The sequence below is a fragment of the Pipistrellus kuhlii genome, unplaced genomic scaffold, assembly GCF_014108245.1.
Source record: "Pipistrellus kuhlii isolate mPipKuh1 unplaced genomic scaffold, mPipKuh1.p scaffold_m20_p_11, whole genome shotgun sequence".
In the NCBI taxonomy this organism is placed as follows: Eukaryota; Metazoa; Chordata; class Mammalia; order Chiroptera; family Vespertilionidae; genus Pipistrellus; species Pipistrellus kuhlii.
This window is the reverse complement of record NW_023425416.1, coordinates 16,338,073-16,365,590: the sequence shown is the minus strand read 5'-3', so window position 1 is coordinate 16,365,590 and position 27,518 is coordinate 16,338,073. Positions and strand designations below refer to the sequence as shown.

The window sequence follows — 27,518 nt, the reverse complement described above, 5'->3', positions numbered from 1 at the left end:
CATGGAAGCCAGGGAGCAGGGGGGACTCCTGTCTGAGATCTTGATGGGGCTAGAAATCAGGTGGGCAAACCATGAACTGGGGAGCTGAGAGCCATGGGCCTTTGTTCAGGTCTGAAGGCAGGGCCTGGGAGATCGGGAACATGGAGGTGAAGCAGACACAGAGGACAGGTGGGGCTAGGGAGAGCTATGAGGCTGGGTACACAGTGAACGTTCAGAGCTGTGCTGTCTAGGAGGTGAGGAGGATGGAAGATACGGGTCAGGGGCTGAAGGTTGGAGGTGTGGTGGCCATGGCCCTTGAAGCTCTGAGCCCAATGCTGGCCTTGTACCCCATGCCTCCTCCCCAACCCCAGGTCTCCCCTCTCTGGAAGAGAGCAGCCTCTCTAGCACCCGTTCACAGGCACACAGGCACTCTCATCACTGCCTGTCCCTACAGGAGCGGATTGTGAAGGTCATGGATGACTACCAGATCATGGACGAATTCCATTACAACCTCAGCACAGATGACTTCAATGACAAGTGAGCGGGAGCTTGGTCCCCACCCTCCCTAGGTGGGTGGTGGACGGCAGGAGGTAGGAGAAGCGGTGCTAAGCTACAGTGGCTTTCAAATATCTTTGTGACAATGGCTGTGCAGTCAGTCACAGCAGAAATGCCCTGCCAAGGCACCAGAGATCATTTTTTAAAATATATATTTTGTTGATTTTTTACAGAGAGGAAGGGAGAAGGATAGAAAGTTAGAAACATCGATGAGAGAGAAACATCGACCAGCTGCCTCTTGCACACTCCCCACTGGGGATGCGCCCACAACCAAGGTACATGTCCTTGACCGGAATTGAACCTGGGACCCTTCAGTCTGCAGGCTGACGCTCTATCTATTGAGCCAAACCGGTTTCAACCAGAAACCATCTTGATTTCAGCTTTGACACCCCCCACCAACTTTCACCCCTCCCCCATCCAGATGGGCTGCCAACAATTGGCCTACTAAGATCCTCGGGCAGATAGATTTGGTGCGGCATCAGCACTTTGAAGATGAGGAGAAGTTCCACAAAATCCAGGTTATGGATCAGAACAACTTCCAGGAGAAGCTGGAAGGGCTGCAGGTAGGCTTTGGCTGAGACTCAGCGGGGATTGGCTCCCTGTACATACACACACATACACACACACACATACACACACACACACATACACACACACACACACACACACACACACACACACACACACACACACCAGGGCTGGGCCTTGCTTCTTGTATTCAGGAGTTGCTATATCAATGTTTGATAGAAGAATTGGTGAATGAATGAACAACTGTCTGAAAGAATGAACTGAAAAAACAAAAAAACAATTGAAAGCCAGAGGGGTGTCTGGGTAGCAAGCTCCAGAAGAATTCAGAGTAGCAAAGAGCCCCAATTCTTCTGTTGTGTCCTTTGGGCAGTGGGCTCAGTGTTCAGGTCACTGGGTCTTTCTCTGATCTTGCTGTGACCACAGGGTAGTCAGCTGCCTGCTCCCTCTTGGAGAAGAAGTTGCCCTCAGAACTGGGAGATGCTGATGCCTAGCGATCTTGGGCTTCTTGGGTGCATGTGGGCATGGGTTGGGCCACAGAGGCCTCTGACTCTGCTCCTTGCAGCTTGTGGTAGCTGGCTTCTCCACACACGTGGAGATTGCGCGAGCACATGAGATCGCCAATGAAGTACGACGAGTCAAGAAGCAGCTGAAGGATTGCCAGCAGCTGGCCATACTCTATAACAACCGCGAACGCATCTTCGGCTTGCCCATCACCAACGTAGGCTCCCGTGGGCACCCTGTCCTCTAACTCCCAGAGTTTGAGAGTGATCCCATGTGTTTGTGGCTATATGAGAACCCAGCTACCAGGTTGCAGGGCCCTGGCATTTGGGGGCAGGACCAAGCAGGCTGCAGGGAGGAGCTAAACCACCCTTGGCCCTCAAGGCAAGGAAATTGGATAGAACCAGGCAAGAGACCTGAGGGTCAGTGCAGGCATTGCTCAGCCTCTCAGAGCCCAGAGCCTGAAGGGGTCAGGAAGAAGGGAGGCCAGGCTCAAGTCCATGGGGCAGCAGCCAGGAGTAAGGATGGGGAGGGGACCTGGCCCAAAGCAGCAGCATAGAGAGATCACCCTAAGGCAGCCCTGGGTCTTCTGTCTCTGCAGTACGACAAACTGTCCAGGATGGTGAAGGAGTTCCAGCCCTACCTGGACCTCTGGACCACCGCCTCTGACTGGCTGCGCTGGTCCGAGAGCTGGATGAACGACCCCCTGTCAGCCATTGATGCTGAGCAACTAGAGAAGAATGTTATTGAATCCTTTAAGACCATGCACAAGTGTGTGAAACAATTCAAGGACATCCCAGGTAGGTGACCAAGCCAGTCCATCCCCTCTTCCCTGCCTGTGCTGGCTGCTTCTCACACCCGCCTATCCTGCCCGGCAGCCTGCCAGGATGTGGCCTTGGACATCCGAGCCCGCATCGAGGAGTTCAAGCCATACATCCCACTGATCCAGGGGCTACGAAACCCTGGCATGCGGAACCGGCACTGGGAGGTGCTGTCCAATGAAATCAACATTAACGTCAGGCCCAAGGCCAACCTGACCTTCGCCCGCTGCCTTGAGATGAACCTACAGGACCACATTGAGAGCATCAGCAAGGTGGCTGAGGTGGCCGGCAAGGAGTACACCATTGAGCAGGTGGGCAGCCAGCAGGCTCACCCTGCCCCCCACCCCCCCAGGCCCTGCCTGACAGCATAGGAGGACAGCAGTATTGGGCTCCATCCCGGAGGTCCTTCACCAGTTCTAGGAGTTGAGGTTCATTCTGTTCATTGAGTTAATAACAGTCCTGTGAGGGCAGGGACAACATCCTCTGCTTCTGGTACCCACATGGGCCCGGCACAGAGCTGGTCATGACACTTGGGTGGAGAAGACCAGTTATTACTAAGGTGCTCCTCTCAAGTTACTTCCTCTCCCAGGGTAGAGTTAATAGCATTGCCCTCATTTAATTGATAAGTAAATTAAGGCACAGAGAGGTTCAGCAAATGGTTAGGGTGACATAGCCAGTAAGGGCTGTAACTGAGACCAGAGCTCCTAACTAGCACCTTAGCTGTCTCCCAATATGCTTGTTGTACTCAGGTAGCACATGTGTGAGAGCCAGTTGGCTTTTAATTCAGATAAGGGTCCATGGGGGACTTTTTGGCCAGACAAGCAGAGTATTTGCCAGAGGGACCCAAGTGAAGGCCATGGCCAGGTAGAGCCTGCTCTTTCCTGCAGTGCTGGTCAGACAGAATGTAGGCCAGCCCTTTTCAGGACCCAGACTGACTTGTACCCCACCCCAGGCACTGGACAAGATGGAGAAGGAGTGGTCATCCATCCTGTTCAACGTGCTGCCCTACAAGGATACAGACACCTACATCCTCAAGAGCCCAGATGAGGCCTCTCAGCTGCTTGATGACCATATTGTCATGACCCAGAGCATGTCCTTCTCGCCCTACAAGAAGCCCTTTGAGCAACGCATCAACTCCTGGGAGAACAAGTTGAAGCTGACTCAGGTGGGCCATCCATGGCCTTCCTTTATTCCTCCCTCACCCTGGCAGCATCCGCCCCATAAGTGGCTCTTTATGGTGTCTGGGTGTCTGAAACGCTGGAGGGCCTTGTCCAGGTTTTCACAGCTTTGGCTGTCTGGCAGGATCCTTGTGAGGGTGACTAGAGTGCGGCTCTCCATCTCTGAGGTTTGGCTGCTAGAGGCCATTCAGGATGTGGGGGTGGGCTACTGATTGGTCAAAAGCTGTGGCTAAAGAAGGGCCTGAAGCCTGCCAGCAGACCTTCGAAGGACTGCCTGGACTTGGAACAACTAGAACCTCCACTCTTGGAATTTTCTGGGCTGGACACCACAAAGCCCTGAGGTTCCCTAAGCCTTCTCCCACTCTGCCCTGGGCCTCCCATTCCTGTCTCATTCAGAGCCGGCTTGGGGTGAGGTTGCCAGGGCACTAGGGACTGTACCTTTTAGAGCTTTCAAGGTCAGAGGCAAGGGCTGTCTGCAGAGTCTTGGAACACTGTGCTGGGGCCAGGCCAGCCTGTGTGATTCTGACAGCCCCTTCCCTGGGGCCTCCTGGGAGCTTTTTGGAAACCTCCAGGGAAGGCTAGAATCCAAGTGAGGAGGTCTTGTGTGTGTATTCCTTAGACCACCCAGAGATACCTGAGCTGGTCAGTATTATCCCTGGGTTCCCTCTTTTGCTCACTCTGTCCCCTGCACCTGGAGTTCCATCCCTACTGTCCATCTCCAAGGCTCAGAATCAAGCAGCTCTCGCTGATTCCCCACCCCTGCCAGGAAGGCGTTCCCATCAGAGCCCTTGGTCAGTGCCTCTTACAGGGTGTGTCGCTCATGCCAGGCTCTTGGTGATTCAGAGGCAGAACTGGCCATTTAGTGGGCTGTGGGCTCTTAGAGGGCAGGACCACATCCTGTTCCCCTCTGCTTCTCCTGGTGCCTACGTGGGCCTGGCACAGAGCTGACCATGACATACATCTCAAGAGGAAGAGAATGAACGAATGAATAAATGAATGGAATGAAATGAAATGAATGAGTTTGCATTGATAGGAAAAGACAAGAGATAAATCCTGAAAGGGGAATTTGGAGGCAAAATTTGGGGCGAGGAGGGGAGGTAGCCTGCTTTGAAGATGTCTCTTACGTTAGTTCCAGAGTATTTTAGAGATCTCAAGCTCAAGTTCTAATACACCTCAGAGACTTCTGGGTCATAGACCCCAAAGTCCTGTCAGGCAAGGAGTCTGATGGGGCTTCCATGCACTGGGGATTTTTCCTCTGTTACTTCGGGGTTTGCTGGTTTGGGAGTGGTTCCTCCTGGGGAAGAAAGGCTCCCAGCTCTTTTGGGGGCTTGGGTTTCTCCGGAGGGCAGGCATTGGTGCAGCCTCTCTGTTCCTGAGAGCACTTGGCTGACATTGCCATCTAGAAATTTCCCACAGACACTGGTTCTGACGTCATCCTCTGCCCAGCGCTCGGTGTGTGAAATGTCTGGGTCAGGGGGACATAGCCCTGGGTGCTGACAGTGCATGCCTTGCCCAGGAAGTGCTGGAGGAGTGGCTGAACTGTCAGCGGGCCTGGCTCTACCTGGAGCCTATCTTTAGCTCTGAGGACATCAATCGGCAGTTGCCCGTGGAGAGCAAACGCTACCAGACGATGGAACGGATCTGGAGGAAGATCATGAAGAACACCTATGAAAACCGGGAGGTGAGCTCACACAGGGATGGGATGGGAATCTGTGACCCCGAAAGGCCCCCGCCACATTGCTGGGAGCCTCCGGGTCTCATCTCTCCCTGAACAAGAAAGATTAGAGAACAAGTCCAAGGCTTTGGTCTTGGCCTATGTTTCCAAGTGAGCTTTCCAGTCAGAAGAGACACTTCTGAGAAACACAAAATTATTTTCTTCATGGAAATTTTCCATCCACATTAGCATTTTAAAGTTCTGCAGCACAAAACCCCTTGGCTTTGTTTAAGCCTAACTTTTTTTACCATTGGCTTTTTTTCTGTGGTACTGACACGGGTGATAACTGCAACCCCTAGTTCAGGGCGGTTTTCCTGCCCCCGTTCCTTCCCAGGCCCCACTGAGGGTCTCTGGCCCATATGGGTGCTCTTTGAGCCCACCTTAATGCCTCCCACTTAGACCATGCTCACTTCTGGTTTCTCTCCGGTCCCGACCACGCAGGTGATCAATGTGTGCCCTGACCAGAGGCTGCTGGACAGCCTGCGGGATTGCAACAAGCTGCTAGACATGGTACAAAAGGGCCTCAGCGAGTACTTGGAGACCAAGAGGCGGGCCTTCCCCAGGTGAGCACCACCTGCCTCACTCCCACTCTGTCAGTGTCTGGGGCATTGAGGATCCCACCCAGGCTGAGCTGCAGGGGTTCAGTTGTACTGACCCACTCCCTTATCAGATTCTACCTGTTCCCTTGGCAGATTCTACTTCCTGTCAGATGATGAACTACTTGAGATCTTATCCCAGACTAAGGACCCCACTGCTGTGCAGCCTCACTTGCGCAAGTGCTTCGAGAACATTGCCCGGGTGGGTGACTGGGCCTGGGACTCAAGGCCTTGGGCTCAGGGCCAGAAGCATTGGGACTCCTTCCCAAGGAGAACAGCTCTACTCTAGCTCGAGTCCTTTATTAGGAAATGAAGTGGCAAGTGAGATGCACCTGGGACCTGTGGGAGGAAGGTCTACTGCATAACTCCCAGCTCAGGATTGGGAGACCCTGCTCTCAACTCATCCAGGGGAGATCCGGCCCCACAATACATTGAGGTGCTGCTGGATTGAGAAACCCATGAGGCTAGAGGCTCCTGACTCTCGTTGTCCTCATTGTTACACACAAGGCGGGCTGCACAGACCTGTGCAAGAGGGGGACTCGCAGGCAGGGTTAGCCTCTTATCCCAAGTGGGCTGGCTGGACCACAGCTAGGGACAAAGCAGACCCATCCTGCCTGAATATACAGTCAGGGAAGGCCCAGCCAGAATATACAGTGCAGGTGGGCCCCCGAGGCAGGGCTTCTGAAGGTGAAGGGCACAGGCAGGTCAGCTCTGGGGATGTGCTGGGTGGAGCCTCTGGGCACACCTGGTGCAACCCCCACTCTTGTTTGCCCCCCTACGCAGCTGCTGTTCCAGGAGGACCTGGAGATTACACACATGTACTCTGCAGAGGGTGAGGAGGTGCAGTTGTCCTTTTCCATCTACCCATCCAACAACGTGGAGAACTGGCTGCGGGAGGTGGAACTCAGCATGAAGACCAGCATACGGGACATCATCGAGAAGGCCATCAAGGCCTACCCCACAGTGAGTCATGCCTCTCACCCCTGCACAGCCTCTCAGCCTCGTCGTCCTTCTGTTTGCTCTTAGCTCTGTCGTGGTAGCTGGGCTGCCTGCATGCCTCCTCCTCAAGCTATAGCCTTTGGGATCTCTGGAGAGAGGGGATCCTTGAGGCCTACTCAGGGAGGATCTGAAAATAGCCTCCAGAAAATGAAACTTGCTCCCAATAATAATTGCTATTATGTTTCAAGCACTCACTATGTCCCAGACCCTCATTACTTCTCCCAGCCCCACAGTCACCAGTAGGGCTGGGAATTAACCCTTATCCTACAAAGTCAGTTTAGAGATATTTTTTGCCCAAAGGCCTGTAATTCACAGGAGGCAGAGCTAAGGTTTGAACCCAGGGCTGTATGTCCCTGATTCCGGGCTCCCAACCCTCTGCTTCAAGGTCTCTGTTGAGGAAGTGATGACTGCTGCACCCCTGAGGGGCCCAGAGCTTAATGACTTCTCTGCTTTTTTGAGGTGGAATTAACAACTCGAGCCCAGAGTTCAAAAGAGGCCAAAGCCCAGATGATGTGTGTAAGGGGAAAAGGCTGCAGGGTTGGGACTGCCAGCTGCCTGGGTCAGCTCTGCCTGTGTTGTCTTCCAGATTCCCAGGACCACGTGGGTTCTGAGCTGGCCTGGCCAGGTGACCATCGCTGGGTGCCAGACCTACTGGACTATGGAAGTGGAAATGGCCCTGGAGGCCAGCAATATTGGTGACAAGCTGTTTCCCCAGCTCGCCCAGCAGGTGGGAGTCAGGGGATCATTATCCGCTTTCCATGTATCCCGGCCTGGGGAGAGCCCGTTCCCTCCAAGAGCTTTCTCCTGTGCTGAGCCTGAAAGAGGCCTTGGGTTAGATCCAAACAGCAGGTCAGACACCCCAGAAATGAGTGTCTCACAACCAACCACCAGCGGGAGGGACCGGGGGTCTGAGGAGAGCTCTGAGTCCAGGCAGGGTCCCTCGCCAGTTGGTCACTGAGGGAGCCACATCTTGCACCATCCTCACTACAGCTGCTATTCCACATCTTTCCTCAAGCTCCTCATCAGGCCTCACCACCTGGCCATTGAAGGCTCAGATGGCACCGTACACTACAGGGAGCAGATGCCATGTGTGTGTCTCCATTTCTATTTACTTCCCTGCCAGCCTTCTCATGCTACCATGCCTTCCCTGTGCCCCTCCCATCCAGACCATCAGAAGCCCCCAGGATAGAGGGGTTGCGCCTGACAAAAGCCCACCCTCTGTGCAAAGGAGAGAGACCCTACCCCCCGCATGACTCTGCCCGAAAATGTCCCCCAACTCCTGCAGCTCAGCAACCTGGTGGCCCTGGTGCGTGGGAAGCTGTCCCGCATGCAGCGGTCAGTGCTGTCAGCACTAATTGTCATCGAGGTCCATGCCAAGGATGTGGTGGCCAAGCTGATCGAGGAGAAGGTGGTCACTGTGAATGACTTCGAGTGGATCTCACAGCTGAGGTGAGGAGGCAGAAGACCTTGGCCCAGACACCCCCGGGGTCAGAGCAGCTGCAGGCTGGGACCAGTGGAGGGTGGAGAGTCAATCTACAATTGCTGTTCCCGGTCCTCAAGACCCCAGACAAGCTGGGCAGAGGTACCTAATGCCCTTATTCACCAAAAGAACCACATATCCTCAACCGCATACCCTGCCCAGTGGCCTATGGTCCTCATGGCCCGGGAACCCATTTTCCTGCAATTCCAGGTACTACTGGACGCAAAACAACCTGTACATTCGAGCCGTGAATGCTGAGTTCATCTATGGTTATGAGTACCTAGGCAACAGCGGGAGGCTGGTGATCACACCCCTCACAGACAGGTAAGTGTCTCCCTGCCACAGGCCCCCTGCACGGGGACCAGTCCCCCAGCCCTAGCTGGCCCAGAAAAGCAGGGACAAAAGGTGCAGCCAGTCCGTCAGAGCATGCAGGGTTATGAGCATGGGCTGCAGGTTTAAAACCAGCTCTGGAGGCACAGAGCTGCAGCGCCCGTGGATCTAGAGTCGAAAAGGCCTTCAAAGAGCTTCAAGCCAAAGTCATTGCCACTCAGCAGAAGGTGAAGCTTGCAGGCATACAGACTGACCTGCTAAACAGAGAAGGCAAGCATGCCCATCTTGCAGATACAGTGGTTATGGCTTTGGTAGACGAGACTAACATGTAGGAAGGTGTAGGAAGAATGTTATCCTTCAGTCCAGGGAGGAAATTTACAGCCAGCTGTTACAGAAACAGAAAATAGCAGAAGAAAAAAATTAAAGGATTGGGACAGGAAAAAATCCTACCTGGCACCCAGCATGAAGAAGGCTGAGGACTCTGGAGATACTGATGACAGAAGGGGCACAGTGGGAATCCTCTATGGCAGCTCTTCCTCCTGACCCCTCCCATGCCCTGCAGGGGAAGGGGCCTGTGCCAGAAAATGGACTCTGCTTTACCCTGAGGGGTGTCTTATCTGGATGGTCTGGCAGCCCTGTGCTTTTACACCACCCTGAGCCCCTTCAAACCCCAGACCTGCTTTTTTATCCTGGCTCTGCCTACCCTCCCCACCCCCCCTTACCCCCGCCTCAGACACTCCTCTCCCCAGGGGTGAGCTCTGAACTCCCTGGAGAGGGAAAATGGGGGCCAGAACAGATTGGGGATCCCTGCCCATACCCCCTACTAGTCATGCTGGTCAGACCAATAAAAGGCATGCATACAAATAAAAGAAAACAAAACAAAACAACAAAAACAGCTCCAACTGTCACAGGCTGAGTGACCACGGACAGGTGACTCAACCCCTCTGGCCTTCGTTTCCTCTGCGGCTTCTTCGAGGCGGTTATGGGAGTTTCATAAGCTGATATGTAAAGCTCATACCTCAATAAACACTAATGGATGTGAGTTTTGCAATTTTTTTCCACCCAAATATTTTTAACATGCCAGAAGGATAAGTCGTTTCCTCTTGCCGACTGTATTTAGTAGCAGGTTTTTAAGTTGAGTTTTGACTAAGGGAAGTGGTGTGTGTCTATTTTTTATCCTGGCTCTGCCTGCCACCCCTGCCTAAGACACTCCTCTCCCCTGAGGGTGAGTCCTGAACTCACCCCCAGGCCACCAAGTGGGGTGCAGAAGCACTGTGCAGGGGCTGCCATCCTGGGCCCTGAGAAGAAGGAGACGCAAGAGCTGCTCATCCGCGGGGCCAAGCAAGGGAGGCTCTCTTCCTGTGTCTGCGGGGATCCCGTGTGCACCTCTTCTCTCTCCTGCAGGTGCTATCTGACCCTGACCGGTGCCTTGCATCTCAAGTTTGGGGGCGCCCCAGCTGGCCCAGCCGGCACAGGGAAAACAGAGACCACCAAAGACCTGGGCAAGGCCTTGGCCATCCAGACTGTTGTGTTCAACTGCTCTGATCAGCTCGACTTCATGGCCATGGGCAAGTTCTTCAAGGGCCTAGCCAGGTGAGGCTGGCGTGAGGGTGGCACAGGCCAGCGCAGGAAGGCTGAGCTCTCCTGGGGACACTGCTGAGCGGAGCCTCACAGGATGGGGCGGGCACAGGGGAGGATGACAGGAGGCAAAGGCTCAGCCCCTGTGGGCACTGGGGATGGTGGTAGGCAGCAGGGTTGTCCTGGGTGGAGCCTCTATGGCTACTTCTTCCCCAGTGGAGTCACAGGGGCCCTTGGAGGTGTTAGGTGGGCTCTGAACTCATATCCATCTCTTGTTCTCACCCCATTTAGTTCTGGGGCCTGGGCCTGCTTCGACGAGTTCAATCGCATTGACATTGAGGTGCTGTCTGTGGTGGCTCAGCAGATCACCACCATCCAGAAGGCGCAGCAACAGCGGGTGAGCCATTCCCCTTCAACCTCCCCCCAGCCCCAAGTCACCACCTCATCACTTCATCCATACCTGCCACACCTATGCCTTCTGTGACTCCCCGCCCTGCAGGGTGAGAAGCCAGGCACTGAGCCTGCCCTGCACTCAGCCTCTCTCATCTTATACCCTTCCCCTACCGAGAGCTCTCCCTGGGGCTGTTGTAGCCAGTCAAGGAGCCCATATCCCTACCCCACTCTGGGGGTGGCTCCCACTCCAAGCTGCAGTGGATGAAGAGGCCCCTCCCTCTAGTCTTGCTCAGAGTGGCCAGCAGTCTTCCCTGGGAACACAAGCTGGGAGGCTGGCAAGTGCCACAACTCCAAACTCGTAGGGCCCTGGGTCCCAGTCAGAGCTAAGCTTGCTCAGGTCTGGGTGTGGGAGATAGGAGGTTTGTGAAGACCTCAGGTAGCCAGGACCTGGCAGGCCACAGGTAGCTACTGGGACTGGAGGTCTTAGGCCAGATCCTGAGAGGAGGCAGCTCATCATCAGGGATCCGGTCAGGGCTGACCAGCTATAGTCAGGACAGGGCCTTCAACAGGGGATGAAGGGCCCATCCAGAGGAGGGGCAGGTGAGTCAACCCTGCTACCCTGTAGGTGGATCGCTTCATGTTTGAGGGCACCGAGATCCCACTCGTGCCATCCTGTGCGGTGTTTATCACTATGAACCCGGGGTATGCCGGCCGCACGGAGCTGCCCGATAACCTGAAGGTGAGTTCAGGCCCGGCAGGCCACCCCGGGCACTGGGAGGCAGCAGAGCCTGTGGCCTGGCCTCAGAGATGCTAAAGCACTATGAAAGGCACACAGCTGCCAGAAAGCAGGGCCTGTGGCTCCATGGCAGGCCTCCTACTCAGAGGTCCTGAGGCCCATCCCCAGGCATGGAGAGGAGGCCGCAGGTTTGTCCCTGGCTTGGGAGAAGTCAGGGGACAGATTCAGGTCAGCACAAAAGACCAGTGTCTAATGGGCAGAGCGGTCCGGCCACAGAGGAGTGTAAGCCTCAGCTTGGGCAGCATGCTGCCACCAAGAGGGATCTAAGCATCGGTGGGGGGAAGGAGGAGGGGGTCCATAATGCAGGGAGTGCTCTGGTGGGAGGTCTGCCTCTCCGTTCACCTGTGCACCGCGGCCCCAGGCGCTCTTCCGGCCTGTGGCCATGATGGTTCCGGATTACACCATGATCGCTGAGATCTCCCTCTACTCCTTTGGCTTCAATGAAGCCAATACGCTGGCCAAGAAGATCACCACCACCTTCAAGCTGGCTTCCGAGCAGCTCAGCACTCAGGTGAGGCCCTGCCCCAACCAGCTTCCAGGCTCTGAGAGCCGCTGTCTGCTCCCAGCAACCCCATGAGATAGGAATTACATCCCCACTTCTCAGCTGAGGACACTGAGACCCTAAGCAGCTAAGAGACTGGGCAGGCTCATGCAGTGCACAGGAGCAGGAGCCAGGAACAGATGCCCACCCTGCTAGTTCAAGGGCAGGGAGAGTCCACCATTAATGAGGAGGCCAAGAGCCACACAACCCACGGCTTCAGGTCAAGTGCATCTGGCCTCCTGGGGACAGAATGGGATAGCCAGCCCCCTACCTGAGCCGCCCAGCCATGGGCCTTGCACTCAGTGCTGAGCCCAGGTTCAAGGTTAGATTCTGTTGGTTTAGGCACCGGCACTGGTGGACAAGCTTTCCTATTTGGCTCCATTCTCAGCATTCCCCTCGCCTCTTTGCAGTGGCAGAGATGAGCCCCAACTCTGTCTGGACTCACATGCCACTAGCTTAGTTTGTCTTTCCTAATAGTTCTAGAAAAAGTCTCTAGTATCACCTTCTCTGTATGGCCCATTCATGCCTGAACACCAATCACTATGGCTAAGAGGTAACCATATTGCCTTTGGCCAGGTGGAGCCCACCAGAATCCATGGGCTGGAGGAGACACAATCTATTACTGGGAAAACAGCTGTCCACCACAGTGCAAAACAGCTGTCTGCCACCTTCCTTCTCACCATCCACTTTCAAAAATGCTTTCCTCTTTATTTATTTATTTTATTTTATTTTTTGAAAAGCCTTCCTCTTTAATAGAGCAACTATTCCCACATGGTCCTGGAAATACCCCTTAAATGACAGTGACCCCAAATCAAGCCCAGTCCCTTCATTCAAGTCCAAGATGTCTAGTCTGTGGGTCCAGATGTATTCTATGGCCTGGTAGCATGGGGCATCTGATAAGTTTAACTGTTCCCAGCACCTGCTGTATAATGAAGAGAAACAGGACCAGCCGGAAAAGCCATGGTAGTGGGACTGAAAGAGTGGGTCTGGAGAGATGTTACGAGAGAATCTTAGAAGGAAGGCACACATGGGAAACTCCTTTGTTCACTTTGTGAATAAAACTCGAGTGCCTCCCTGCTCTTGGCACCATGCTGGGACTGCGGGGATTTAGTTGCAACCCAGGCAGAGTGTTTACCCACAGGGAGCAAGAGTCAAGCAGGGGGCACTGAAGGGTAAGAGGAGAGGCTGCTAGGATGTGAAGAGGAGGTGGCAGAGGAGCCTGAAGGAGGGGGCCTGGCCCAGGCTAGGGCTGCAGGGGGTCATAGATGGCCTGCAGGGGAAGTGACATTTCAGCTGCAAGCTGGACAATGGGCCAGATGCCAGGTGGGAGACAGAGTGTTCCAGGCAGAAGCCCCAAAAGGGACAGTGCCCACCCACCCCCTCCTGTGCGGCGGCAACAGGATCACTACGACTTCGGGATGAGAGCTGTGAAAACTGTGATCTCGGCTGCTGGGAACCTCAAGCGAGAAAACCCCACCATGAACGAGGTGAGTGCCCTCCAGCGGGGAGGTGCCTGGGAGAGGGCTCCAGGAGGGCCCCAGCGCGGCTGGAGGGGCATCTGGCCTGGACCACCCTAGAGGTTCCTCCGGCCTCTGCTGCAGGAGCTGATCTGCCTCCGAGCCATTCGTGACGTGAACGTGCCCAAGTTCCTGCTGGAGGACCTCAAGCTCTTCTCGGGGATCGTGTCAGACCTGTTCCCCACCATCAAAGAGGAGGAAACTGACTATGGCATCCTGGACAAGGCCATCCGCAAAGCCTGTGATAAGAACAACCTCAAGGACGTGGAAGGTGAGCTCCTGGCCCCTGCTGGCTCCAGGCGCCTTGGGATCTTGGGCAGGAGAACAGAGACAGGCAGACCAGCTTCAGAGGCCCTCGGGCCTGGCCCAGTGTGCGGAGGGCTGGGGATCTCTGTCAAACAGCCCATGGGGCAGGGCAGATGCCCCAGGCCCTGTCTCCAAGCCATCAGATGATGGCTGACTAGAAAAATCTCCTAGACTCTCACACTATACTTCCTACACCAACCAATTCTGACTCTGGCTGGGTGCCTTCAAACTCAGTTCAATTTTGGCGCTGATCAGAGTTAGTATACATCCACAGTTTAAGGGCTCTGTTCCCAAGACTGTTCCCACTTCAGATGCCTCTTGCAAGTAGTGGGTCCCCAAGTTACCCACAACTTCTGTCTGAATTGGCTACAGATCAGAGGTTCCCATGACCTCCTCCTCAGATTTGACCATTGGCTAGAACAGCTCATGCAACTCAAGGAAACACTTTTGTTTATTGGTTTATTAGATAAAGGATATGATAAAGGACACAGATGAACAGGCATAGGGTGAGATTTGTCCCATAGAGTTGGGGTTGTGTCCCCTTAGCATGTGGATGTGTTCATCAACTTGATACTTTTCAAGCCCTGCACTTTTGGGATTTTAATGGAGACTTCATCATGTAGGTGTGATCAGTTATTAGCTCCACTTCCAGCTCCTCTCCCAAGTTCCAAGTTTCTAATAATGGCTTGGTGGTTCTGGGGACAAGCTCCCTTCCAGGAGCTCAGCATCAAGAGTCACCTCATTAGACCAAGAGTTCCCAGCACTCAGGAAATTACAAAGGCCGAGGAACTCTGTTAGGAACCAGGGTCAAAGACTAAATATTAGAAAAGAAGAATCTCCTAACACCCCTCTTTACAAGTTTGAGGAGCTCTGTCTCAGAGACCGAGGGCAGAGATCAATATATATTTACTAGAGGCCCAGTGCACAAATTTGTGCACCAGTGGGGTCCCTCTGCCTGGCCTGAGGGACAAGGCCAAAACTGGATCTCCGACATCCCCTGAGGGATCCCAGATTGCGAGAGGGTGCAGTCCAAGCCAAGGGACCCCACCAGTGTGTGATCGGGGCCAGGGAGGGATGAGGGAGGTTGTCCAGCGGGAGACTGACTGTGGGAGGGCTCCAGGGTGTGTCCAGCCCATCTTGTTCAATTCCATTGGCTGGACCCAGCAGCAAGCTAACCTACCGGTTGGAGCATCCACCCCCTGATGGTCAGTGCACCTCATAGTCAGCAGTTGAGTGCCTTAGCATATCATTAGCATATTACACTTTGATTGGTTGAAAGACCAGGCACGTAGCATATTAGGCTTTTATTATATAGGATTATTTCACAGGTGGTGTTCCCTCCCCCAGGCCTCTCCTCCCATATGAACAGTCCCAGCATTTGGCCCCTCTTGGGCCTTGCTCCTTCCTCACAGAAGCTGTCCTCTGCCCTGTCCCTCATTGGGGCTTGATGTCATGATAGGGAAATATGGTAAGCTGTGGCCTGTCCACCACCTACCCCACCTCACCCAGCCAATACTCCTCTCTTTTTCTTTTCTTTTTTTAAATATATTTTATTGATTTTTACAGAGAGGAAGGAAGAGAGATAGAGAGCCAGAAACGTCGATGAGAGAGAAACATCTACCAGCCGCCTCCTGCACATCCCCCACCAGGGATGTGCCTGCAGCCAATGTACATGCCCTTGACCGAATCGAACCCAGGACCTTTCAGTCCACAGACCGACGCTCTACCACTGAGCCAAACCGGTTTCGGCAACACTCCTCTCTTTTGAATGAGGGCTCCATGCACAGGCAAAGCATATTGCTCCCACCAGCAGGTCTTGCTCACACTCCTTGGGAAATTACAGCCTTAGCTTTCATAGGAGCATTGGCTTGTTACAAAGGCCACATGCAGCCAGAAGGGCTGGGGGAGAAGGGGGTCACACCACCCCCAATTAGGCTTCCTATAACCCCAAACCCCTTCTCTGATAGAAATGGAGGGGGGGGGGGGTCCCAGCCCTGCTACCACGTGGGTATGCTGCTCTTGTCCGCACAGCCCCAGCCTGGCGGCCCTCTCCTCCTTGCAGACTCTCCCATGGTCCTCTGGGAGGTAGAATGGTGCTCCACCAGGAAGTCACACCGCCACCCTGACCATGTGGGCCCTCCTCTGGGGCCCAATATGCTCAGCCGCAAGCCGTCCTTTGTGCTTTCCACACGTGTCTCTGCCCCTACCTCCTGTACTTCCCCTCCCCCCTCCCTCGCCCCAGCAGGCTCGGTGAATAAAGCCTCAAGTTCTTCTCTCCGTGATGGTCTTGGGTCAGCTTTGCTATCATTGAATAATGAGCCCTTGTTCCTTAGATGAGGATCCCCGACCTGCAGTGCCATAGTCCCCCCCCCCATCCCCCCCATCCCCCCCCACACACACACACTTGGGCCAAAGTAATGCTCTCATTTCCTATCCTCGTGGGCCTGACCTCCCATCTACACCTGGCAGCTGGCCCTACAGCCCTGGTCTTGGTCAATTAAAGCTTCTGACTAACCCTCAGATTTTGTCCCTGGGGTTTTGTTTGCCTTTGTGTGCCAGTACTTGGAGCCATGCTCTCAGCAGACTGAACAGTGGCTTTGGGGCTGGAGTTAACTGTGGGCCTGTGTCAGCTGACTGAGCAGGCCCATGTGGTCTGCCACTGACTGATGGATGTGAGGGGGTAACAGTCCCATGGAAACACGGCTGGCTGTGAGCAGGGAGTTCCTGGTCTCTGCCAGGTGCCGTGCTTAGGGCTTCACCCACCCCTGACCATGAGAACTATGTGGCCTCATTTTACAGATGAGGAAACTGAGGCCCAGAGAGTGAGGTGACCATCTGAGGGGACACAGCAAGCTGGCAGCAGAGATGGGACCAAAGCCCTTGCTCTGACCTCTGGGTCCCCCTGGTATGTCTCCCCAGGCTTCCTGACCAAGTGCATCCAGCTCTATGAGACCACAGTGGTACGGCACGGCCTCATGCTTGTCGGGCCCACAGGCTCCGGCAAGAGTAACGTAAGTGCAGCCAAGCCAGGCAGCCCCGTGCCCAGCCAGTACCCACCCTCTTCTCTGGAATACCTCCTGTTCCCTGTGGCCTGCAGCCACTCCAGCCCTGCTCTCTGGGGGGTCAAGAGGCTCACTCTTGGGCACCTGTCTCCCCAGTGTTACAGGGTCTTGGCAGCCGCCATGACAATGCTGAAAGGGCAGCCATCCATCAGTGGTGGCGTGTACGAGGCTGTCTTCTACTATGTGCTCAACCCCAAGTCCATCACGATGGGCCAGCTGTACGGGGAGTTTGACCTGCTCACCCACGAGTGGTGAGTGACCCCTGACTCCCTGCCAGTGACAGTCGTGCTCCCAGATCTCCGGAGGCTGTGGGCCATGGGCCCCTCTCACTCCCCTAGCGAAAGGTCTGGAGCTCAGGCTCGGGAGCCCAAAGCCTGGAACTCTACCCACCACGGCACTTCCAGGCCGAGTGACCTTCCTCACCTCCTGGGCCTTGGTGCCCTCATCTAAAGTGGAGATAAAAACGGCACCATTACTACAGTGAGGAGAAAAGGAGCTTAACACAGGAAAGATCCCCAGACGTTGTGGCACACACCAAGTGCTCAGTGAATGTTGACTTCTGTCATTGTCCCAGGAGAGGCTGGTGGTCCCTCTCAGGGATCTCTGCTCCCAGGCTGAGGCGTGCATTTTAAATACCTTTTCATTTATTTCAGAGAAACGGAGAGGGAGAGAGAGAAACATCAATGATGAGAGAGAATCATTGATCATCTGCCTGCAGCACACCCCACACACTTCGGGTGGAGCCTGCAATCCAGGCATGTGCCCTGACCAGGAATCGACTTCCTGGTTCATAGGTCAACTCTCAACCACTGAGCCAAGCTGAGAGGTGTGCCTTTTAAAGGACGTGTGCTGAGCTGGCAGAATGGCAATGGGGTTGAGACCCTCCAAATATCAGCACTCCAGGTCTTTTCTCTGGGGAGATTCTGTATCTCCAAAGAAGTTTCCAGTCTCCTGCTGGGGTATCTGCTTGACTCTAGGGTTCTGGAAACCCAATGGGGGACAGGCACTGGAGGGAAAGTCACCCCTCTTTCTGAATGCAGGCCTGTCCTTCCCTCATTTCTGGTGAGGGGTCTCATCCATACCCCCTCCAGGCTCCTGTGTGGCTTGGGATCAGATCAGAAGAATGCCCCCCTACAGCCCCTTCCCTGCAGGTGGTGCCTCTGAAATCTGAGCCTTCTGATTCTGTGGCCGGAACTAGAATCATCTCACAACCCACAGCCGCTTCTCTGCTTGGTCCTTTCCCTCTCTCCCATCTGAGATCAGACGAGAACGGGCGCGTTCAGGGTGGTATGGCCGTAGACGGTCCTTTCCCTCTCTCCATCTCTCCGTCTTCAGAGCTGCATGGGCCCCCGTTTCTGCTGTTGCCTCCTCCCTTACTTCCTTTTCCTTTTTGGGGTATCTTCTTTTACCTTCCTTTAATATCGCTTTATCGGGGATTCAACCAAGGGACTATAAGCATCCATTTTCAAGTTATATAAAAAAAGTTTTATTTTCCCCTATTACATTTTTTAAATGAATGAAGATACTGAAGAATGGGGGGGAGGGGGGACCAAAACAACAACAACAGAAAAAAGCAAGCAGAGCAGGGCCAGCCTGGCAGGCAGGTTTCCTTGGGAGCCAGCTGTGCTTGCTGCCTCGCCTCCTGCACCTTCAACCCTGCCCTCCCTGGTGGCTGCAGGACAGATGGGATCTTCCCCTCCCTCATCCGGATGGGGGCCACCGCGAGCGACACCAACAAGAAGTGGTACATGTTCGACGGGCCCGTGGACGCCGTCTGGATTGAGAACATGAACACGGTGCTGGACGACAACAAGAAGCTGTGCCTCAGTTCCGGCGAGATCATCAAGCTCACAGAGGTGCGTCTGCCTGTCCGCTTACCACGCCACTCTGCAGCCGGGCGGCCCGGAGGCCATACTGTGCTTGGCCAAACCCCTCCCTCTCGGGCCACAGCTGCATCTCGGGCAGTCACCCCTCCTGTCCCCAAGTTCCCGCATCTCCTGTGATGCTCTGGCCCTGGACTAGGACCACCACCCACCGCTCCCAGTGCTCTGCTGGTGCTGCCTTGTGCCTCCCAGGCCCACTTTCAGCCATGGGGGCCCAGTCTGAGTCACCATGCCATTCTGGCAGTGTGCCCAGAGACAGGGACAGGTGGTACAGACCTGGCCATGGGGTGCCTTCCTGGTGTGTGAGGGGCAGTCCTCAGAGGAGGAGGGGTATCACCTGGGAGTAAAGGCAGTTCACCATGTCTACACTGAGACAATCTCTTGAGCCCTTCTTTGAGCACCTGAAGGTCATTGTGAACTTACGTCCATGTACACAGGTACGGGCTCAGGAGCAGAGCGTAGCTCCCATCAGATTTCCCCAGGCCTTTAAGGACCCCCAAATGTCCTGACCCCAGGCCAGAGAGCTCCCAGGAGTCTCCTGACCTCATGTTCCTCCTCAAGGCCCAAGGGAGGCCACATCATCAGCGGAAGGCCAAGTGGTTCCTGCATCCCCCACCCAGCACTGCTCCTGGCCCACTGCTGGCCACTGCCCACACTGCAAGATGAGCGCCCCCTCCCCATGGCCCTGCAGCCCCTTTCCTGGCCCTGGGGCTGGCAGCTGGCCCGCTCACACTGTTTGTTTTGGTGCCAGGAGATGACCATGATGTTTGAGGTACAGGACCTGGCAGTGGCCTCACCAGCCACTGTGTCCCGCTGTGGCATGGTGTACCTGGAGCCCAGCATCCTGGGGCTCATGCCCTTTGTTGAGTGCTGGCTGAAGAGGATGCCTGCCGTATTCAAGCCCTACCAGGAGCACTTCAAGGCCCTCTTTGTCTGCTTCCTGGAGGTAAGTGAGGCCACAGTATGCCTGGCCTGGGCGTGGCAGCAGGGCGCTGTGTCCGCCAGCCACGGGAGCTGGGTGCCATCCCCTGCAGGAATCCATCACTTTCGTCCGGTCTTCAGTGAAGGAGGTGATTGCCACAACCAACAGCAACCTAATCATGAGTCTCCTCAAGCTCTTGGACTGCTTCTTCAAGCCCTTCTTGCCTAGAGAGGTGCGGCTCTAAGCAGGGGGCTGGTTCCCTGTCCTTGCCTGGCTGCCAGAGGGCCCCAAATCCCAGTCCAGCTTCCTGGAAGAGAGAATTGGATTGGCTCACCTGGGTCATGGGAACACCCTGCAAATTCTCCTGTAGACACAAAACTGTGCGGTGGAGACCAAGGGAGGGATGCCACGCACCTGCCAGCTTCCTCAGGCCACTCAGTACTGTTCTTGCTTAGCTTGATGCTGTCCCTTCTGTCCCCAGGGCCTCAAGAAAATACCTCCTGAAAAGCTGAGCCGCATCCAAGAGCTGGTTGAGCCCTGGTTCATCTTCTCCCTAGTCTGGAGTGTGGGTGCCACGGGGGACAGCACCAGCCGGGCCAGCTTCAACAACTGGCTCCGGGTCAAGATGATAGTAGAAAACGTAAGAGGGATGTGTGCTGAATGCTGGGTGTTCTGGGAAAGTAACTACACAAAATTCTGGGCCTCACAACCTGACTTTCCTCCTGGTTCTCACAGATGACCATGCAGTTTCCAGAGGAGGGGCTGGTGTTTGATTACAGGCTGGAGGACGCTGGCATCAGCAATACGAATGATGAGGACGAAGACGAGGAGGGCAAGCAGGTGACTGCAGGCCTGCCCCACTGGGTGGTGACTGTCCTTCTTGATGAATAATGACTGGAGAGAGCAGGCCATGTTAACGGCCACAGGTCTCGAGTTAGAGATAGGTGTGTCACCTCATGAGTCCTCACAGCCCCATAGGTGGTTATTTCCCAACAAGGAGACCAAGGCTCAGAACAGTCACACCCAGCTAGTCGTTGCAGAGCTGGACTTGAACCTGGATCTAGAAGATGTTGAGCACCTCCCTTCTCAACCATACGCAGTCTCCTCTTTGCTGATGTTGAGTCCAGGATTGGTTGCCTTCGTTTTACTTAAAAGTCCCATTTGCCCCGCCAGTGCGGGTCAGTGGTTGAGTGTCGACCTATGAACCAGGAGTTCATGGTTCATTCCCAGTCAGGCACTTGCCTCGGTTGCAGGCTCGATCCCCTGTGGGGGGCATAAAGGAGGTATTAGATCAATGATTCTCATCATTGATGTTTCTATCTCTCTCTCCCTCTCCCTTCCTCTCTGAAATAAATTTTTAAAAAAATATTGATTAAAGCCCCATTTGTCCAGGCCTGGGCTCCCCAGGAATGGGAGGGCAAGTCCCCATGACCTGCTTCACTGTTCCCATCCCTCCTATCAGCCATGAACCTAACCTCATACCAGGATCAGGGTCAGTTCAGGAGGAGGAAGGGGCAGAGAGGCATCTGCAGAAATGGTCACAGTGCAGGGTCCTACTGGGAACCTCACAGGGCACATTTGGGTCTAACGGTCAGAACTGTCCCAATGGGACATGTCTGTGAGTGCCCCCACCAAGGGAGGTCTTCAAGCTGGGTCAGGGCTGTGGGTAAAGGGATTCATGCAGGTAAGGATGGTGGGGGAGACAAGGCCAGGTGACCTCTGAGTGTCCAGGTGTTGCCAGCACCCATGGTTCTGGCCCTCGTTCTCTTGGACAGCCTGAAACTCCATAGCAAAGACCTTTTCATTCTGTGTGGTTCAATTCCCAGAGTATCTCCTTCATGTAGAGAGCCTCCCACTGGAGGCAGCTGCGTGCAGAGAGACCTCCCATTCCTGGTGGTTTTTTCTAGAAGCCCCATCCCCACCCCACCCAGACAGAGGGTAGGGCATGGGGCTTCCTATTGTATTTTTGTCAGAAGCAGCCCCTCACTTGGGTCTTCTTGCCAAGGCCCAGCAGTGCAGCTCCCTGCCTTCCCGGTGCGCTTGGCCAGGGGTTGGGTGGGAAGGGGTTCCAGGCCCAGCCCTGAGCCACCTGTGGTTCCAGGTTGCCTGGGTGAAGTGGATGGACTCTTCGGCTCCATTCACCATGTTGCCAGAAATCAACTACTGCAACATCATTGTGCCCACCATGGATACCGTGCAGATGTCCTACTTGCTGGGCATGCTGCTCACCAACCACAAGCCTGTGAGTGCCCCACCATGCCCTGCCTCACCCTACCCAAGGCCCAGATCGGGGTGGCTGGCCCCTGCTCTGCACTGGGCCCTCTAAGAGATCCCCACACCCCCAGGTGCTGTGCATCGGGCCAACAGGCACGGGGAAGACCCTCACCATCTCGGACAAGCTCCTAAAGAACCTGCCGATGGAGTACATCAGCCACTTCCTCATCTTTTCAGCGCGCACCTCGGCCAACCAAACCCAGGACGTCATCGACGGCAAGCTGGACAAGAGGCATGTACTCCTCGTTCCTTCCTAGGCTCCAAGGATCCCCCAGTCTGGCGGAACCAACTGTTGTCTCACCTCCCCACCAAATTATGCTCCTGGGTTTGCCAGAAGCCTCCCCAGTGGTGGTGGTGTGAGGTGGGGGACAGCTGGGCTCCCTTGCTGACTATTCTGGAGCCGCCTTCCATCAGGAATTCCTACTGAGCCCTTCCCCTTTGGCAGGGCCTATTATCCATATGCCTAGGAGGCAAGACACCTTGAGAGAGACCAGACTTAGGGCAGCCAGGTGTGATGTGCTAGAACACTCAGAATAGGACAAGGGACTGCTCAAGAGATCCAGCCATTCAGATGCAGCCAAAGTTGATGAGGGCTTTCCAGAAGTTGCCCCTGGGTTCCCAGAACACCTGGTGTTCACGTAGCCCCTCCTCACAGGCGGAAGGGTGTGTTTGGACCGCCCCTGGGGCGTAACTTCATCTTCTTCATCGACGACCTGAACATGCCAGCCTTGGAGACATACGGTGCCCAGCCGCCTGTCGAGCTGTTGCGCCAGTGGATGGACCATGGCGGCTGGTATGACCGCAAGAACATCGGTGCGTGCTGGCGGCCTGGGGCAGTGGCGAGTGGGCAGGGCAGGGCATTCCTCCTCTAGGCATCGTAGGCGCAGGGCCGGGGCCACGGTACTTTTAGCGGGTCCACAGAAATGGACTAACTTATTTCAAGCTCATGGGGCAAATGGACTTTTAGCTCCAAGAAAATTAAATGTATGTGAGTACATTTGTCTTTATACCCATGCTGTTGTAAATTACCATTTAAATCATTTCTAATGGAGGAGGAGGCCCATCAAGACAAAAGTGCCCAGGGTTCACGAAAGTCAGACTGCAGCCCTGGGCAGGGCCCCTCTGACTTCCTGCCTCCGCTCCAGGAGCCTTCAAGAAACTGGTGGACATCAACTTCGTGTGTGCCATGGGCCCCCCGGGCGGAGGCAGGAATGCCATCACTCCACGGCTGACGCGCCATTTCAATTACCTAACCTTTCCTGAGTTGGACGAGGCCAGCAAGAAGTGCATCTTCTCCACCATCCTGGGCAGTTGGATGGGTGAGCGTTGGGCGGGAGTGGGGGAGGCCATGGCAGAGGCAGAAGCCTAGGCCAGACACCAAGGACAGCTGGGCAGCCACTGGAAACCACTGACCTGGCTCTGCCCCTTATTTAGCTATGTTACCTTTGCAAATTCATGACCCTCTCTGAGCCTCAGTTTCTTCCTCTGTAAAATGGGCAATCATATCAGTACTCACCACTCCAAGTCCTGAAAATTAAGTGGGGCATTGCATGTAGAGCATCTAGCATGAAGCCTGGCAGGTGGGGACTGCTAAATATGATATATACATATGTACGCATATGCATTTAGCTGCCCAAGAACCCACGTATCTGTTAGTACTTGCTCAGAAACGCTGGTAGAAGGATTTACTTTTGGAACTTGGGAAAAGCCATCAAGATAGAATGGCCAGAGTGGTCCTGGTCCTTCATGGGGTTGGGAGGAAAGTCCACCCAGGAGAGAGTTTTCCCCCACCAGCCCACCTCCCACCCAACACACTGTCTGTGAGTTCCACTGGGCACTCTGCCAGGTTTTGGCTGATGGGAGTCAAGCCTGCCCTGCCCCCAGGTGCTATAGGCCCGGTGTGCCTACATGCCCAGCTTAGCGGGGAGGGGGGACCACATTGCTCAAGGCAGGGGGTCAGTGGCTACTCTCAGAGCAGCCAACAGGTGGGCAGCAAGGGCCGTACCTAACTCCGCGCTCGTGTCTCGCCCACCCTCTAGCTGGACTCCTCGGAGAAAAGAGTTACCGGGATCCCGTGCGTAAGTGCAGGCCTGGGTGGAAGGGGCTCTGGTTCCAGAGTGAGCCTCAGGCTCCGGTTGGGTGTGGCTGAGGCTGGGACCAGACCGCAGTGAACCTTCCTCAGGCTCCTCTGGGGACGGTGGGCCTTCGTTAGAGCAAAGGTTAGCGCCGAGGCCATTGCCTTCCTAGGCTCACTCACCCCTTCTTCTAGCTGTCAGTCCTTCATACCTGGGCTAGTGTCTGGCCCATAGTAGCAGCCAAGTTTGGATGAATAAAGGATCCAACAGCCTCCCACCGGGTGAAGAGGCAGAGGCTCAGAGAAGAGCTGGCCTCTCCGGGTGGTAGCGTGGACCAAGAGCTGGGGGACCTGTAGGGGTCGGGCATCCCTCCTGAGGCAGCTCACACAGGGCAGGGCTGCCGGTCATTGCAGCAGGCTGTGGACACTCCAGAACTCTGTCCCCCTCTGCTCCCCCTCCGCTGAAAGAGGCTGTCACCAGACAGCACCCTCCCTCGGCCCCCACATCCCCTCTGACCTGCACCCAGGCCTCCCTCAGGGTTCTCTCCTGCAGTTTTTCCTACTCCCAGGAGTGAACTTCCCTGCTTCCCCTCCTCTGAGACCGGAACCCCAGCCCCTGGTGCCTGCTTGAAGACCTGGCTCCACCCCACCTCCAACCTCTCCAACACCAGCAGTCCCTCCTGCAAACATGTCTTGATTTCTCTCATCTTAACATCTAAAAACAAATTCCCCTCTCCAGGGCCCTTCCCACGTGCCCAGGGCATCGCTCCATTTCTCAGCTCGCCTTGACGGAAAAGCTCCTCAGAAGCCCTGTCCCCTGCTGCTGGCTGCAGCCCTTTCCTCCCATGTTCCCTTGAGCCCCTCCACAGCCCTAGGAGTGCTCTTGTCAAGCTCCTCGTTGGCCAGACCAAAGGTCAGCTCTGGGTCCTCCCCTGCCCTGGTTGTGGGCAATGACCCAACCTCCTCCTCTCAGGTATCTCCCCCCGACCCCCTCCCCGCACTAGACACCCTCCCTAGAGTGACGGGGCCTGCTTTCCAGCCTCTTCCCCCTCTTACCTCACTCCCCCTGGCCCACCCTCTCATCCTATCCCAGCAATGAAGCCCATCCTGGTGCTGACCTCTCCCCAAGCCCCTCACCCCACATTGTCTCTTAGATGTCCCCGGGGCATCTCAGACTGAACATGTCAGACCCAGGCCCTCTCATCTCAGGTGACAGCAGTTGTGTCTTTCAGTCACTCGGGACAAGAGGCTTAGCGTTCCCCAGCGCCCCCTCTCTCACACCACATCTGTCAGGGGGTCCTGCTGACTGTCCCTCCAGAACCCACCCGGCCATCCCCATCCTCACTCATCAGCCGTAGCAGCAGCCCTCTCCCTGGTCCCCTGCTCCTGCCTTCACCCTCTGCATCCATCCATCGGCTTCCATCTGTTCTGTCTGCCCATCTTCTACTTGCTGCCAGAGGGACCCATTCAAATATTGAATCAGATAATATTCACTCTTCCTTTCTCTCTGTCTCTGTCTGTCTCTCTCTCTCTCTCTCTGGCAAGCCTCCAAGTCCCTTCAGTGGCAGGCAAAGCCACCCTCTTGGCCCTGGTCCTTAACACCCCAGGTGTGCCCGCCTCGGGGTCTGTGCCCAGCCCACAGGGCCCTGTCTCTGAACCCTGTCTCCAGTTCTGGGGCTGCTTGCACCTCACTTGACGTTTCTGCTTGAAGCCCTTCCTCTGTGAAGCCTATGTCAGAATCCCCCACCCCGGCTCTCCCAACCTCTCTCTGCTACCAGCCTCTCCACGGCACTTTCTGTCACCTGTTTCTGCCCACTCGCTGGTGGATCTGTCCGTCTGTCTCCCACGAGCATGCTCGCTTTATGAGTGAGGAGTGTCTGTGCCCAGGACCTGGAGCAGCACCTGTGTGCACAGAACCCTTTTACTTTTCCCGTTTCTGGGGCCTCTCTCTGCCCCAGGTTCCTGCTGACAGAATTGTGGTTCCCAACAGAGAATTAGATCGTTCGGGAAGAGGCAGGCAGGCTGGAGGCTGGGCAGCTCCACGGTGAGCCTGAGGTTACAGTGAGCTCCAGCCCGACGTGGACCATGCGACTCTCCCCGTGCATGGCTCAGAGCTGGCCTGTCTCATGTCTGGGACACAGTCCCCTGGGGCCGTGGTCGGCAGAGCTGGCCTGTCTCATGTCTGGGACACAGTCCCCTGGGGCCGTGGTCGGCAAACTGCGGCTCGCGAGCCACATGTGGCTCTTTGGCCCCTGGAGTGTGGCTCTTCCACAAAATACCACAGCCTGGGCAAGTCTATTTTGAGGAAGTGGCATTAGAAGAAGTTTAAGTTTTAAAAATTTGGCTCTCCAAAGAAATTTCTTTTTTTTTTTTTTTTTTTTAAATATATATTTTATTGATTTTGTACAGAGAGGAAGGGAGAGAGATAGAGAGTTAGAAGCATCGATGAGAGAGAGTCATCGATCAGCTGCCTCTTGCACACCCCCCACTGGGGATATGCCCGCAACCAAGGTACATGCCCTTGACCGGAATCGAACCCGGGACCTTTCTGTCCCCAAGCCGACGCTCTATCCATTGAGCCAAACCGGTTTCGGCTCTCCAAAGAAATTTCAATCGTTGTCCTGTTGATATTTGGCTCTGTTGGCTAATGAGTTTGCCGACCACTGCAAACAAGCCCATGCCTAGGCTGCCAGGGCTTAGGGCAAGAGAGTCATGGCCTACCCAGCACTGAATACATCCCAGTGCCCAGCGCACAGACAGGCTGTGTCAGTAATGAGGATGCCAAAGCTGGGAGACTACCCACCATGAGGTGGGGGACGTCAGGAAGGCCTGGTGGAGGAGATGGCATCCGAGAAGAGCTGAAGGGTGGTGAAGAAGAGGTGTCTGGGTGAGAACACAGCACCCGCGAGGGCAGGGGCGAGGATCCTCAGAGGCTGCAAAGGGAGCTCCTGCCTCTGTGACCCAGGCCCACTCCTGTTCCCACAGCCGGGGCCCCCCACATCGCCCACTTCACGGATCCCCTCGTGGAAGCGACCATCATGGTGTACTCCACCATCACCTCCCAGCTGCTGCCCACGCCAGCCAAGTCCCACTACACCTTCAACCTGAGGGACCTCTCCAAGGTCTTCCAGGGCATGCTCATGGCCGACCCCGCCAAGGTCGAGGTGAGGCTCTGGCAGGCCCTCCCCGGTGTCTGCCCTCCCTCTCCTCTCCAGCCCCCCAATTCCAGGCCTCCCTGCCCAAACGTCCCCGCCCTGATCAAGCCAGGCCCCGGGAGCTCCGTGTTGGTGCAGCTGAGCGCCATCCTACAGGGCAAGCCCATGCCTAGAACGGCCGCGGTGACGGGGCCACAGAGCAGGCCAGGCCAGGCCAGGCAGGGAGGGCTCCTGATGCGGGGCTCGGGTGACAGGAGATTTGCAGGGAGAGTGAGTGGAGCGCCTTCCAGCAATAAAAGGCACCTGGAGGCGGAACAGGAAGTACAGCAGGGGGCAGGT

General features: G+C 55.4%; 1 protein-coding gene and 1 pseudogene across 1 annotated transcript in view; both read left to right on the top strand.

The window, feature by feature from the left end:
- The window catches only part of DNAH1 (dynein axonemal heavy chain 1), a 68,355-nt gene that overhangs the window by 21,830 nt on the left and 19,007 nt on the right, over nucleotides 1-27,518 (top strand). The window contains exons 15-46 of the mRNA XM_036430956.2: nucleotides 434-516; nucleotides 956-1,097; nucleotides 1,625-1,780; nucleotides 2,162-2,360; nucleotides 2,439-2,692; nucleotides 3,334-3,546; nucleotides 5,076-5,240; nucleotides 5,715-5,836; nucleotides 5,966-6,071; nucleotides 6,653-6,832; nucleotides 7,455-7,595; nucleotides 8,154-8,317; nucleotides 8,559-8,672; nucleotides 10,083-10,271; nucleotides 10,548-10,653; nucleotides 11,275-11,388; nucleotides 11,807-11,956; nucleotides 13,387-13,473; nucleotides 13,588-13,774; nucleotides 16,729-16,820; nucleotides 16,968-17,122; nucleotides 18,550-18,727; nucleotides 19,506-19,700; nucleotides 19,789-19,908; nucleotides 20,158-20,316; nucleotides 20,412-20,516; nucleotides 21,778-21,918; nucleotides 22,022-22,182; nucleotides 22,606-22,763; nucleotides 23,096-23,269; nucleotides 23,990-24,028; nucleotides 27,010-27,188. Coding sequence (XP_036286849.2) covers nucleotides 434-516; nucleotides 956-1,097; nucleotides 1,625-1,780; nucleotides 2,162-2,360; nucleotides 2,439-2,692; nucleotides 3,334-3,546; nucleotides 5,076-5,240; nucleotides 5,715-5,836; nucleotides 5,966-6,071; nucleotides 6,653-6,832; nucleotides 7,455-7,595; nucleotides 8,154-8,317; nucleotides 8,559-8,672; nucleotides 10,083-10,271; nucleotides 10,548-10,653; nucleotides 11,275-11,388; nucleotides 11,807-11,956; nucleotides 13,387-13,473; nucleotides 13,588-13,774; nucleotides 16,729-16,820; nucleotides 16,968-17,122; nucleotides 18,550-18,727; nucleotides 19,506-19,700; nucleotides 19,789-19,908; nucleotides 20,158-20,316; nucleotides 20,412-20,516; nucleotides 21,778-21,918; nucleotides 22,022-22,182; nucleotides 22,606-22,763; nucleotides 23,096-23,269; nucleotides 23,990-24,028; nucleotides 27,010-27,188 — 4,728 coding nt within the window. The remainder of the gene's footprint in view (nucleotides 1-433; nucleotides 517-955; nucleotides 1,098-1,624; nucleotides 1,781-2,161; nucleotides 2,361-2,438; nucleotides 2,693-3,333; nucleotides 3,547-5,075; nucleotides 5,241-5,714; nucleotides 5,837-5,965; nucleotides 6,072-6,652; nucleotides 6,833-7,454; nucleotides 7,596-8,153; nucleotides 8,318-8,558; nucleotides 8,673-10,082; nucleotides 10,272-10,547; nucleotides 10,654-11,274; nucleotides 11,389-11,806; nucleotides 11,957-13,386; nucleotides 13,474-13,587; nucleotides 13,775-16,728; nucleotides 16,821-16,967; nucleotides 17,123-18,549; nucleotides 18,728-19,505; nucleotides 19,701-19,788; nucleotides 19,909-20,157; nucleotides 20,317-20,411; nucleotides 20,517-21,777; nucleotides 21,919-22,021; nucleotides 22,183-22,605; nucleotides 22,764-23,095; nucleotides 23,270-23,989; nucleotides 24,029-27,009; nucleotides 27,189-27,518) is intronic.
- Nucleotides 8,775-9,946, top strand: LOC118715713 (annotated as a pseudogene).